The sequence below is a fragment of the Erpetoichthys calabaricus genome, chromosome 10 (genome assembly GCF_900747795.2).
Source record: "Erpetoichthys calabaricus chromosome 10, fErpCal1.3, whole genome shotgun sequence".
In the NCBI taxonomy this organism is placed as follows: Eukaryota; Metazoa; Chordata; class Cladistia; order Polypteriformes; family Polypteridae; genus Erpetoichthys; species Erpetoichthys calabaricus.
In genome coordinates this window covers 59,724,618-59,739,406 of record NC_041403.2, presented here as the reverse complement: position 1 = coordinate 59,739,406, position 14,789 = coordinate 59,724,618, and the positions used below count along the sequence as shown (strand labels likewise).

Here is a 14,789-nt window from a genome sequence, read left to right as displayed (position 1 = left end):
ATCTCTGAGCAATTTAATCCCAAATTTTATCCAGATATTAAAAACTGCATATGTTTGCGAGGGTTGAAAGAGGTGGTTCTCTGGCAGAGGTGCCACAGATAAAAGCTTCTCCATCTTAAAATGCTTTCTACATTGGTTCCATATTCTGAGTGAATGAAGCACAATTGGGTTATTAGTATATTGCCGATACCTTGCATTTATTGGGGCACAAAGCAGGGAATATAAAGAAGTACTGCAGGATTTTACTTCTGTTGTGGACCAGGCCTGTGTATGTTCATCTATTTGTGTCCAGGTTTTTATAACTTGTATGCTTGCTGCCCAGTAATAAAACTGAAAGTTAGGTAGAGCCTTGCCACCTTCTGCCCTAGATCTTTGGATGTTTTGATACGTGGATGTTTTGAGTTCCAAATAAATGAGGTTATTGTTGAATCTTATTGCTTAAAAATGATTTATTGATGTATATTGAAATATTTTGAAATAAAAAAAGAAGCTTTGGAAGAATATTCATCTTAACAATGTTAATTCTTCCAGCTAGAGTGAGATGAAGGGTTGACCAAGTCTTGCTTAATGTTTTCCATACAGACAGCAAAATTTTGTTGATAAAGAGCTTTGTGTTTACTTGTGATATTTACCCCTAGGTATTTAAACTGATCTGCAATGATAAAAGGTAGGGTGTCTAATCTAATATTATATGCTTGAGAATTCACTGGAAAGAGTATACTTTTATTCAGATTAATTCTGAGACCAGAGATCTTTTGAAATTCTGTAAGCGCTGTTAAGACTGCAGGCACAGAATTTTGTGGGTCTGATATATACAGTACCATATCATCTGCATATAGATTAATTTTCTGTTCCAGTCCTTCTCTGACAATCCCATTTATCTGATCAGCATTTTGACAGTGAACCGCTAGTGGTTCAATGGCGATTGCAAATAGCAGTGGTGACAAGGGGCATCCTTGTCTGGTACCACGTTCTAGTTTAAAGTAGTTTGAACAAATGTTGTTAATACAAACTGAAGCTTCTGGATTGGTATACAGTAGTTTGATCCATGCACAAATGTTCGGACCAAACCCAAATTTCTCTAATGTAGTGAGAAGGTATTTCCATTCAATCATGTCAAATGCTTTTTCTGCATCCAATGATAATAATATTTCTGGGGTGTTTGACTTTGTTGGTGAGTATATTACATTAAACAGGCGTCGAAGATTGGAGGATAAGTGTCGACCCTTGATAAATCCAGTTTGATCTTGTGATATTACCGAAGGCAGCACTTTCTCCATCCTTCTAGCTATGATTTTTGAGAGTATCTTAACATCATTATTCAGAAGTGAAATTGGTCTGTATGATGCACATTGTAATAAGTCCTTATTTTGTTTAGGAAAGACGGTGATTAATGCTTGGTGAAAAGTTTGAGGTAGAATTTGATTGTCTCTATCTTCTGTAAATGTTGCTAATAGGAGGGGAGCTAGCTGAGTGGAGAATTTCTTATAAAATTCTGCAGAATAACCATCAGGGCCTGCTGCTTTTACGCCTTGAAGTGACTTTATAGCATCTAGTAATTCTGATAGCGCCAGAGGGTTTATCCAGTTCCTCCGCACTAAAAGTATCTATTTGTGTTAACTGTAATGTATCCAGAAATGCATTAGATTGTGTGTTGTCTTCTTTAAACTCAGTACAATATAAGGATTTATAGTAGTCTCTAAATGTGTGCATTATATTTTTATGGTCAATGATTTCATCTCCGTTCGTGTTGGTGATTACTGGGATTGCATTGCGAACGTCTTGCTTATGGATTTGTTGAGCTAAAAGCTTATTAGCTTTCTCTCCGTGTTCATAGTAATGATGTCTGGATTTATAAATTAGTTGTTCAATTTCTTTAGTTGTCAAGAGGTTGAGTTCTGAATGCAGAGCCTGCCTTTTCCTATGTAGAGCCTCGCTTGGAAGCCTGGCATGTTCTTCATCTATTCTAGTAATTTCGCTTTTTGGTTCTGATACTTTCTTGGTTTCTAATTTATTCCTGTGGGAAAGATTTGAAATAATCTGTTCTCTTAAGAAGGCCTTTAGAGTTTCCCAGAGTATTCCTGCAGAAACCTCTGAGGATGTATTTGTCTCTAGGAAGAAACTGATTTGTTTGGATATAAATTCTGTACAGTTCTCGTCTGCTAATAGAAGCGGGTTAAGACGCCATCTACAAGGTGAGTGTGTGGGGCATAGTGACTTTAGCTTCAAGATCAGTGGTGCATGGTCGGAAATAACAATAGCATCGTACTTGCAAGATTTAATCGTAGGCAAGAAATTATTATCTACAAAGAAATAATCTATTCTTGAGTAGCAATGATGTACTGGTGAGTAGAAAGAATATGTTCTTGAGTTTTGGTTTAGAAACCTCCAGGGGTCTGATAAGTTGTGGTCCATTACAAACTGTGTAATTGTCTTTGCAGTGTTAGATGTCATCCCCCCTGTGACAGGAGTCCTATCTAAGAGTGGATTTAAAACACAATTAAAGTCCCCAACCATTATAATTTTATGAGTGTTCACATTGGGAATGGAATGGATGCAAATACATTTTGTATGAATTCCTTATCATCGACATTAGGTGCATAAACATTTATCAAAATCATTTTACAGTTAAATAAGTTGCCCATGACCATCACATATCTCCCTTCCAGTTCAGATACTACATCTGATGCTACAAATGGGACTGTTCTATGTATGAGAATTCCCACACCTCTAGTTTTCTTTGTAAAGCTAGAATGGAACATTTGGCCAGCCCAGTCCTTTTGCAGACGGAACTGATCCTTGCTTAGTAAGTGGGTCTCCTGTAAAAATACTATTTTAGCGTTTAAACTAAGTGTGTCTCCTGTAAAAATACTATTTTAGCGTTTAAACTAAGTGTGTCTCCTGTAAAAATACTATTTTAGCGTTTAAACCTGTTAGGTGAGAGAGTACTTTCTTTCTCTTTAACTCGTGATTCAGGCCTTTAACATTCCAACTCACAAAGTTAACTGTCCCATCATGGAGATATTGATTCTGAGTTTTTGATGTCATTTTATAGTCTTAACTAGAAGTGAGACAGCTTTAACATTCATTTCCTATATCCCCAAGAGTTATTGCCATGCAGCCTATTGTTACGTTGGTAGTTTTAATTATAAGGATTAAAAGGATAGATTAGATACAGTATAGCCTGCTCTCTTTCTCTCCCCCCCTTATCCCCCCACCCCCCATTTTGCCTCCCCACGTGAGGCTGGACCCCACTTCACAAAGTCTCGGTCCTCTGACATACCTAGAGACAGAGCATGTCCAAAGCAAAACAAGCCCCCACACAGCGGAATTATAGGATTAAAAAGTAGAGATATCTATTGCCAATATAGTCTAAATACTATATGCCTAAAATATAATCATTAACAAACTATGATTAAATATAATCATTAACAAATTTTAAGTATAAAATATATAATATAATCTTCAGCAATCTTAAAGTAATAAGATAATAAACCCAGGGGATGGTATTAGGAAGTGGTCCAGGATAAGCATAGTAAGTCTTAATGCAATAATAACAATAAACCAAGGGTATGATATTGTAAGTTGTTGTTTTCATCTTCCGCACGATCACCACCAACAGTTTCAGCATAGTCTATTGATACACATTTAACCAATTTGGCATGTAACTGTTTGACATTTTTGGTGTTAATTTGTTTGACTTCCTCGTTTCTCGGTGCTAGGATTGCCTGTGTACTCATTTTTTATGTTGATAAACCTTTGTGATGAAATTCTTCAATAAGATTTGGACATAATACATCTTCTTTAATTGGGAACTTAAAGTGAGGAAAACGTTAAAATGTATAAGAGCTGAGAGAGCAGTAAGTGTGTCTGACAAAAGCATTCACACAAATGAGAGTTGAGAGAACTGTGGTCTTGTTTGAAAATGTTTGAGAGGAGGGCGTGACTTGAAAAGATCTCAAGGCAAAAGTCTTGTCTCGTGGGACTTGAAAAAATCTCTCTTCCAAAAAGTCTTCTCGTGTTGAAGGATTTTTTCATATAATAGAGAGACAAGTAAATACCAAGTGGCCTATACATTTCAAATCTGGGAGTGTTTTTAGACCAAAGGAAAGTTCTAATTCCATCTTGCTTGCCTATTTAGCTAATAGCCAAGTTTTGTAAGTATGTGTAGTATGTTTTTTAACTTATGGCTAGTCATTTGCATGATTGCAAGTAAAGATGAAATTGTTTTGCTTGAGTCTATTAACACAAGTCAAATATTGTGTGCCTGGTAGTACAGTAGAAATTTAACATGACAATAATTTTAAAGAAGACAGAAATCAAAAGAACAGGATACCAAGCAGTTAAATTGAAAGGTAAAATATAAAATAACTGCTCATTTTACAGGTGGTGCTGTGGTTCCTTTTTTGCTCATGCTGCTTCCAGCAACCTGGACTTGAATTCTGTGTCCATTCACTTTGTGGAATTGTGAATTCTCCCCATAAACTCCAGGTGGTACCACCCTACACCCTAAAGTGACAAATGTTAAGTTGATTAGCTACAGGTGTGAGTAAATATCTTCAGCCAAAAACATGCATCCCCTTCAGGACCGATTTCAGACTTATTTCCATGTTGCTGGCTTATACCTTCTAACAATCTTGTAATAAGAAAGAGGGTTAAGAAGATGGATTATTATTTCAATATTTATTATCAATTGCTTGTTTCTGGCACAATCTCCATAGATTTTTGTTCTTTCTTTTTGTTTTTAGTGACAGCGGATACCAAGATCGTGGAAGGCACCAGTCGAGAGTATAAACTTACCAACCTCATTCCCACTACTACCTACACAGTGGCCATGTATGCTACCAAGGGATCTGTGACCAGTGAAACCATTAATACCAAATTTACTACACGTATGTATTTGTCTTTAATAAAAGAGAGTGGTAAAATAATCATTTTGATCATTAGGATAATGTATAGTGTTTGTTTATTGATTCGGCATTTATACATTGTTAAAAAATGTTGCCTTTTTTGGCTGGATAGTATAATTATTGCTTCATGGTGTAAAAGACACATTATTAGGTCAAGCGGCATCCCAAAATGATCCCATGTAAATTATAAATGTGTTTTTTATTTGTTATTTTTTGTAGCTGTGCTATGATTTATTTTCATAGGTAGAATTCGATTACTGTACGTCACTGTATTGTGTTTGGAAAACAATAGATACAAATATGTATCATATCAAATGTATAATCATAACAGAAAATGGCAGTCTCAAAACCGCCTAATCCAGCTGAGGGGAAATAAAGCACCAGAGCTTATACTGCCAGTATTGAGTGCAACGCAGGAACCAGGTCTGGTCGACAGCGTCAGTCCATGGCTGGGCATACTCATCCAATTAACCTAACAAGCAAATCAATGAAAATGTGGGAGTAAAATGCAGCAATAATGCTAGTGGAAAATACTCTTGCATCAAGAGGAATGAAGTGATGATTGAAAAGCACTTATATGTAAAACTTTCATCCATGTATTTTGCAAATTGCCAGAGTACTACGATATTCTCATATAGAGAAAAAAAATATATGAAATAATTAAGATTCAGTTATCATAAGCCTGTGTGCTCAAGACCATGAAAATTCTAGCTGTATTTTTAATTTTAATCTTTGTAGTGTTATAAATATTTACAGTGTATTGACATTCAAACTGTATGAGCTCAATAAGGTTAGTTAATCAACACAACTTTGTTAAAAGAACACTCCTCTGATTTTAATTTTGTAATTGTGTTCAAAAAGTTAAGATGTAGAAATGGCACTTTTACCCCTTAATAAGGATACTGGTTTCTCAAGATAAAGATACTCCCACTTATGTGTTCAGTCTCCTGCAGAGCTGTGTAGGGGATGGTGTTTGTCTCCTGTTGGAGAAGGGCTCTGGTTAAATCTCAGATTCAATATCTTACATTAATGGCTACCTTTTGCTTTTGGTTGACATGGTGGCATGGTTGGTAGCACTGACATTGCACAGAGTTTGTATGTGAGTGGAGTGCCGTCTGTGTGAACTTTACATGTTCTCTCTCTATGGATTTCTTCCTGGACTACAGTTAGTTATCCCTAAGCTCTAAAGAAATAGCTTCAAGTTGACTGGCATGGTGCACTTGCGTGTCTGTGTGTGCATGTGGGTTTTTCTATATGTTGCATTAGTTCCTGCCTGGTGCCAGTTGCTGCTGTGACAAGGAGCTGTTCCTTGTGTCCCTGCACAGCAAACCATTCTGTCAGAAAGTGAGTGGATGGTGCTTCCTTTGACTTCTTATTGTGACATGCATATTATAGACATTGTAGCCATAACTATTTCACTTTCCATAACATTAAAGTAGTGAGAAGTCAAGCAAAATGACACCTTTTATTGGCTAATTAAAAATCTCGATTACATCCTGCCTGAAGAAGGGGCCTGAGTTTCCTCGAAATCTTGCATATTGTAATCTTTTTAGTTAGCCAATAAAAGGGCTTGACTTCTCACTATAATTCATAATGGCTAACACGGTATAACACGCTAATAACATTAAAGTGTAATTTTCAAATAATATTACACATGTAATGAAGTTTTTTTCCTCTCTGTATTAACTATTACATGCATGTGACGTCCATTCATCCATCCATCCATCCATTCATCCATCCATCCATCTGTCTGATATCAAACCTGCTTAATCGTTAATAGTTCAAGACCATTAGGGTCACAGTTTATCTTGGCAGCAGGGGGTGCATGGATAGGGTGCAAATCTGTTGCAGGGTACATTCACAAACCTTCTCATAATGAGTTACATTAGAATTATTAATTAACTTTACAACTTAAAAAGAAAAAAACTAGGGCTGGAAATTGATTTAAAAAATTAAGTAATTAATCGCATACATGTGTGGAACTCATTGTGACTAGTCGCATCTAACACTAAAACATGTAATTATAAAATTAATACATAAATCATGAAGTAAACTGACACTGACTCATACATTTAATGAAAAGGAATTTAAAGGAATTAAAAAAAATAATGGCATAGTTTAAATTTAAACAATAACTTAAACTTGAACTTTTAACAAAACACTGCTTGAGCAAGTACAACCTGAATCTGAATGCCTTCCTAAAGGGCAACTTGAAAAGAAGGTAATAAGAAAGCAAGGCCAGTGTACTAATTATCAAATTGCCATACCGTATGAGACACAGTAAAAATGAAACTATCCAAATGATTATTGACTTTAAATGTACTGCTGAAAACTGATTTAATTCCCCTACCCTTCAGGCAGTTTAGCACAGGTATAGATTTAATACTTTTTTGGTTGGTAGAATCGTGTGCTTTGGGATTTTTTGGGTTACAAAAAATGTGCCACCACAGAAAAACAGTTGTAAAACACCACTACACCTACACCTGTGCTCCTTGCATGCAAAAAAAAGATCTCTGTAGCTTTTATCTTACTTTAAAACTGACACAGTGCATTACTGGATAGTTATGTTGCGCTCTTTGCATAAATTAGCAAAAATACTGCAAACTTGAATCATGTTTAGGGATAATCATTGCACTTCTATTTCGTAAAATTTTGTCATTATATTTGGGCAGTCAGTACTGTAAGTTCTCTGGCAGACTGGCGAGTTAAATACAGAGGTATTAGCAACTTATTTTGGTTTTAGTGCCACTCAAAGATAACTTATTTAGCATTTATGTGACATGACATTGATTCAATCTTCTTACAGAATCATGAAATGAAATAAAGAGTGTATTTCTTACCTTCACAACTTTTCTCTAGCATTGCACCAGGGCTGCTATAACCCACCCCGTTTCCTGACACTCCCCTGCGCCTATGTCAGTAGGTATAAATCAAGCAAGTGAACCCCAGGGCTACATATTGACTTGTAATGTGCAAAACTATTGATTTATTTCGTTCATGTTCACAAAAATAATTTGAATCTTTGAATCACTAATTCATTCACTTCAAAAACTACAAGCTATATTCTGGTTTAAAATGTAGAATAGTATCATAACTATGCAACAACTTTAACCAACAAACAAAAAATATAAAAAACATGCAACAAAATAAGTAGTTCACACATAATAATAATAAGAACAATCCTTTTATTTATGGCCGAGTGGTGGCTCTGAGGCTAGGGATCTGCACTGGCAATCGGAAGGTTGCCAGTTCGAATCCCGTAAATGCCAAAAGGGACTCTGCTCTGTTGGGCCCTTAACCTGCAATTGCTCTGTCCTGGGTATGACGTTAATCTGCATCCAGCCCTGCATGTACGCACTCCAACCTGCAGGGAAAAACTTGGATGTTGGTGGCAGAATTGGCACTCCAGCCACCATAAAAAACCTCACACTGTTCCACTCCATCTTAACTTGTGTGGTGCTGAGGTGTCACCCTTTGCATGGCTGCACTCAGGTCCAAATCTGGATCCTGAGTTGGTTTGTCGTGTGGTGGGTGTGGCAATGCACTGTATCAGCGCGTGCTCCTAACCTCTCTTTTTTTATTGAATTTTGACAATAAATAAAATTTTGACAATAAATAGAAAAAAAAAAAACAATCATACAAATAGAACTTTAGAAAAGTGCGCACATCATGATAAAACTGTGAGAACACTGAAATATGACTAAATTAAATTATTTTCAGTTTTGGATTAATTTTCCACAATTTCTTTCGTTTGTATCCTGTCCTTTCCGATGCAATCTGTTATACATATATCATCAGTGAACTGAACTGAGATTCAATGTACTGCAAGTCAAACTGGTTCAGTGTGCTGTACTGCGAATCTCTTCAGTGCAGTTCGTGAACAAACTTGCAATGGTTCTTCAGATCAGTAGGGGGCATACTGGTTTATTCAACCAGTCTGTGTACTGAGATGATCATAGTCAGTCAGAGTGAACCGATCAGAGGGAGGTGCTTGGTGTCATCTATTAAGTCAGTCAACGGCTAGTTGTCGTCAAGACTGTTTTGCTGAAACAGTTTACTGATGGATTATTTCCCAAAGACAACAGCCATTTGAGTAACATTACGATGATAGCCCAGACTGTCACGGAATGTTATATAAAATGTACCACGCACTGTACATGCGTTGTAAAGATTAATTCCTTAGTGTCATTTTGCCACTACGTTTGTTGAGAGAACTAGCTTGTTTGTTCTTTGCATATCACTGGTATTGACATGTTTTGTATCACTGAGAACCACGTAATATAAAATGTTAAACCTTTTAATTAAAATTATATTTCATAAAATTTTAAAGGTAAAAAATAAATGGTATTGGAAGTGTATGTAATTACATTACTTAATTTACTTGTACTATTTAACTTCACCTAATTTATTAGTACAATTGTTTTGTAATGCCAGAGGTGTTTGCAGACCACATTAATTGCAAAAATTAATGTGTTAACTTTCCCTGGCCTAGAAAAAACACATGGACAATGGAAACAAAGTACAAATTCCACATAGGTATTGACTGGACCAGGGCTCTGTAATTGTAAATCTTCAGTAACATGATATCCATTGGGAGCAAAATATATAATGCTTTATAGAATTTTATTCTAAAAATAAAACAAATGCACGAAATTGTGGGTAAATTACATAATTTGTATCATCCATTTAAATAATTAGTACAGATTGTGTGACCGTACAACCCTGAAGTGTATTGTTGAGGGAAATACTAAATAAAAAAAAAGAGTCTTGAGCCATCTTTGTAAAATTCAAACATGGCCATCCTTTATTTGCACCTACAGGTGGAGCCCCCATGTACCTTCTTGAAAGCATCATAGCAGACTGAAGAAATCTAACAGAAAGCTTCCTTTTATCAGTTACATCACAAATTCCAATGTATTTGAATTTTCACCAATCAGCTTTAGATAAATGGAATTTTCGAGAAGCATACCTCTGAATTAAGTATAAAGTAACATCCCAAAATAGTTAAAGATATTACAAGTCCAGGTGTAAGAAATATGAATAATCATATGCGAAATATTATCACAGAGAAGCACAAAGTTAAATGTTATATATCATCTCATTTTCATTTTCAAATCAGAAAGTCCTAGTTTGACAGGCAGGCAGTTTCAAGCACTTTTTTTTTTCTTTTCCCTTACTGTATACAGTAAATGAAGGAATAAATTAAATAAAAGCATGCAGAAAAAAAAAATCAGAAAGCACTGTGCCCACACTAAAAATGTAAAATGGTGTCTTATTTGTCTTGTGCTCATAATGAAACAATTCAGAAAGAAATCCATCCATCCATCCATCCATTTTCCAACCCGTTGTATCCGAACACAGGGTCACGGGGGTCTGCTGGAGCCAATCCCAGCCAACACAGGGCACAAGGCAGGAACCAATCCCGGGCAGGGTGCCAACCCACCGCAGAGAAAGAAATCTATTTTTAGAAAATATATTACAAAAATGTGTATAATGATATTTGGATTAAAGCATTTGATCCTGTAAATTAAAAGTGGAGAAATAATCCAAATTCCTTTATTAGAAGACATTCCTAACTATTATGATATATATCTATTGATACTGAATTCAAGTGCTGCCTTTGTCATGAGTGAATAAGTTAATCCTTAGACTACAGAATAAAAAATGAACTGTTCAATAGTTTGGTTTATTCAGCTCTAAAAAAATAATTGCCTTGTTGGCAGAACACGTTCAAATAACATCCTTACATTCTTTATTAAGATCAATGAATAATGCATGCATTTTATTTTACCTTTCTGTTTCAATTTCTCTAAACAGAAAACTCATTACCATAAATCTTAAAATAAATGAGGCAAAACACACTGGCTCCATTTTTAATTTATTTATTTAGCCTGTAACTATTCTATATTATAATATTAACACTTAATATGCATATCATATAGTCTAGTCTGCATCCTTGCTCTTAATTGTGTAATATGTGTCATTTAGTTTCAAAGTTTGGTAACTCCTTTTATGTTTCAACTGTTTATTACACTTAACACAGAGCTGGTGTATTGCATCTGTATACTGTATAGTAGTACAAATATCAAAATCAGCAATATAATTCTGTTAGAACAAAGGTGGATTATCCAAATGTATAATAAATGGTGAAATATACTACAGATGTGAGAAATAACTGCATTCCCTCAGTATACTGAAAGCATAAAATATAATTGCAGAAAGCTTGCACACTTACAGAACAGCTTTCAGAGAATTATTTTTGATGAATGTTATCTGTAAAAATATTCCAGAATGTAACAATATGAGATTAAGAACAATCCAAAACAGTGTTGAGTAAGTAAAACCTGACCGCAGCCCTGATATCCTAAAATGCCTTAATTAGCTTAACTCTGACTTTAACTGAGAGCAATGAAACTCCTTGATCTAATTAATTATCTTTATTTAAATGCCAATTATATAATTAAGAGAAGCAGCAGACAAGAATACAGGCAAACAGAACACAAAAGCCAATAAATTAATTAATACAATCAAAAGAAAATTGCCAAATTAGCATTAAATGAAATAAGAAACTGAATCAAATGGCAAAACTAAGGAACAAAGAAATTAAGAAAGCTGAAATAAAGAAACAAAAGAAGCTAAATATTAAATCTCTTCTAAGATTCAGATGGGCACCTATTGAAATTAGGAAGATACCAACACTATGACACTAAGAAGGCTTGATCAAAAATATTATTAATAATATTTATTATAATAATAATAAGACACAAACCCACAAGCAGAGCCAAAGGCATGACAGAAAATTAGAACAAAGAGAAAATCTGAGGAGGGACAAAGCAAAGGAGCAACCAGGCTTGCTCTACAAACTTGAGGCTGCTACACAAACTGACAAGGACATCTAATTAATGCCCCTAGATATCCCCCCCTTTCTTCTCCAAGCCTCATTCTGATTAAATCATAATTAATAGGATCAACTCCAGGCAGGCAAACTGATCATCATTAAGGAATTTGACTTAATTAAATAAATAATTTGTCCTACTGGGCAGAGCACAGGCTGGAGCAGAGACTCAAGAAGAAGAGGTTAATTTAAAAAAAAAAGGGCAAAGGACAAAGAGGATTCATGGCCAGAGCCCATGACATCAAGAGATATATTAAAAAGAATCCTTATCCAACTGGGTTCAGGAAAGATGTGAGACATTACTGATAGGTCTACATGATGAGTGTGACACTTAGGAAGGTAAAAGCACCTCTATAGTAGTTATCACAGATATCAATGATAACAACTGTAATTTAACTCTTGAAATATTTTTGAAAAATAACCATAAAATATGTTTCAGCATTTTAACATTAAAAGAAAAATCACAGAGCAAGTAAATTTTATTAAGGGCATTGTGTGGGAAATTGCATTTAGTGATTAAGAATAGAAAGTACAGTCATTTTTTTCAAATAACGAAGAGGTCAGTAATAGGAAATTAGCTACAGGAGGTATTCCACTTGATTAAATAATTGATTTAATTGACATTGATGGTGGTATCAAACTTTATAAAACAGCAACTCTCCACTTTGTTGACAAACAATAGGTTCTTCTAAGTGGGGTGCAATATTTTGCACGCAAAGTTGTTTCATTATACAAAGTCCGAAGGCTGTCTGTCTAAAAATTCAGTAACAGCTCAAAAGGCTGGCAAAGAACCTGTGGGTCAGCCCCAAACTACCAGGTCCCACCGGGAGCCTCTTGAACCCACCACCACCAATAACATTTCTAAGGGATGAGCCAAACAAATGAGGACACCACATAAAGCAAGGAGAAGGTCGAACAGTGCTCAGTGCTTTTATTGAAAAGCAAACAAATCTAAAGAGTGTTCAAAAATTGTGCAGTGCAAAATGTCCAATAAATAAATAAATAATCCATAAAACAAAGTGCTGTGGAGGTTAAAAACAATCCCATTATCAGTTAAAGTGAGGTTAAAACATGACCTGAAACAGTCTTTAAAAACTTGAGCCTGGGTGCACTCCTTTAAAATAGCGGTCTCCTCAGCTTGTCCTAATGGGACTTTGCAGCCAAGGAGACATCTATCTGACAGGCACCTATCATCCTTCTAAGGGTCCGGGTCCCTGCCACTCCATGGCTATAACAGGGCACCTCATCCAGACCCAAGGCTCAGGTCCCCAAAGGCCATGATGCTCACAGTGGGGCTCCCCGTCTGAGTCTTGCCGACTCCCGGTGCCTTCCTGGACTTCTGCAGTGAGCCGCCTTCACCACCTAGTCATTCCAACTCCCATGTCACTCAACTGGAGTGATCCTCGTCAACAGCTTTCCAGAGAGATGCCTTATCGCTCCTTAGAGGGGCTGTCCTCACAGGTGCCAGCTTCCTGGTTCATTCTCTGTCTCTCTCACACCTGCACCGGCTCTCTCTCCCGTCTTCCTGCCTGCTTCTCTTTCTTTCCTTAAACTGCCTCGCTGATGTCCTTTCCTGTCTCTTTCCTCCGATCCTTTGCACTCCCCTTTTATGTGCTGGGAAGCAGTTGCTGGTGCGATTGCCTGATTGCCACCCCAGGCTAATAATGAGACAATCAGACCATCCGCATGTGCCAGCAAGGCAACGCACAGTCAGCTGACCACTTCTCATAAACCTAGAGATGAGCCTTCTTCTCAGCATATCGCAGAGTTATTTATTTAAAATGGGCCTTTCTGGGCCGCGGTCCTACTATACCACAGAACCTCATGTTTCTTTCCATAGTTCCATGTTTTGTTCCTGCAGAATCCAGTACAACAAACACAGAATCTTGCATTACAATAATTTCTGTTTCTTGGAATGACATCTACATACACTCATACTTTTAGTGGGAATTTATGATGAGAGATTTTAGACAGAACCTGAGGATTTCACCAAGGAGTGTCACTACATGTTTTTCCACTATGCTAAATATTAGAAAATTAGAATCAAGTCTGCAATCTTTTAATTCTCATGTTGTCTTTAGTATCTGAACTTTCATTGGATATGGCACCATGATCAATGGTTTGAACAGGTTAACATAAAAAATAACTAGAAAAGCTGAAAACAATGCTCAGAGAACTTACAAGGGCCAACTTGTACTGTAGTTAATGGATTGCTGTGTCTGACATTTTTGAAAAGGCTACGAATATATGATTATGATCTGTCATGTATTGGCAGAGCAAGTCTAAACTAAGACACTTAAATTCTGTATTATGACTTCAAATTATACAACCTGAAATCATGTTCCAGTTGACAGTAAGCCAACAAACATATCACTTCAAGAATTGTCAAGTGAGTTTAACACTGGAATGTTCAGTGATCTTTGAATTGCAGGCACAGAGGACATACTGTACTTTCTCCACTAGGGAGGAGAACTTGTCAGCAAACATTGAGGCGGTGTCAGTATAAAGAATTTGTCATACTTTAGCTTTAGCCTATGGGGCAAACTAGACTTCCACAATACATGAAGTTGGAATGTTAGCACTCTTGGCCACAATCATTGGACTCTGGAAAATGTATTTTTTAAAGAAGGTTATAAAATTAATTTATCTTCTCTGGTTATGGCTGATGTAGGCTTGTAGACTTGGCTTTTGTCACTGGCAATAAAACTACATTAGCCCCTCTAGGTAATTACTTTCTTGTAGTGGAGCCCAATTAATAGAAGAAGTTTGATATTTTGACATAATTCTGCTCTGTACAGTAGAGTTTCTTTTTAGAGGGGCAGAGGAGGCCTATGAATTTTACTTCAGAAATATGCTGATTTACTGTGAAAGTATTTCACCAGCTTTCGATTTTGAAGCATCAAGTTTCAGCAAAAGGTACTTAAAATGTTATGGCCGTACCAAAACTGTTCTAACTGGAGAATTATCCCCTAATGTATTTTATT

The 14,789-nt window shown here is 36.1% G+C and overlaps 1 protein-coding gene across 2 annotated transcripts in view; it reads left to right on the top strand.

The window, feature by feature from the left end:
* The window catches only part of tnr (tenascin R (restrictin, janusin)), a 476,387-nt gene that overhangs the window by 420,562 nt on the left and 41,036 nt on the right, over nt 1–14,789 (top strand). For both annotated transcript variants that reach the window (XM_051933130.1, XM_051933127.1), the window contains one exon: nt 4,749–4,892. In XM_051933130.1, the coding sequence (XP_051789090.1) occupies nt 4,749–4,892 (144 nt within the window). The remainder of the gene's footprint in view (nt 1–4,748; nt 4,893–14,789) is intronic.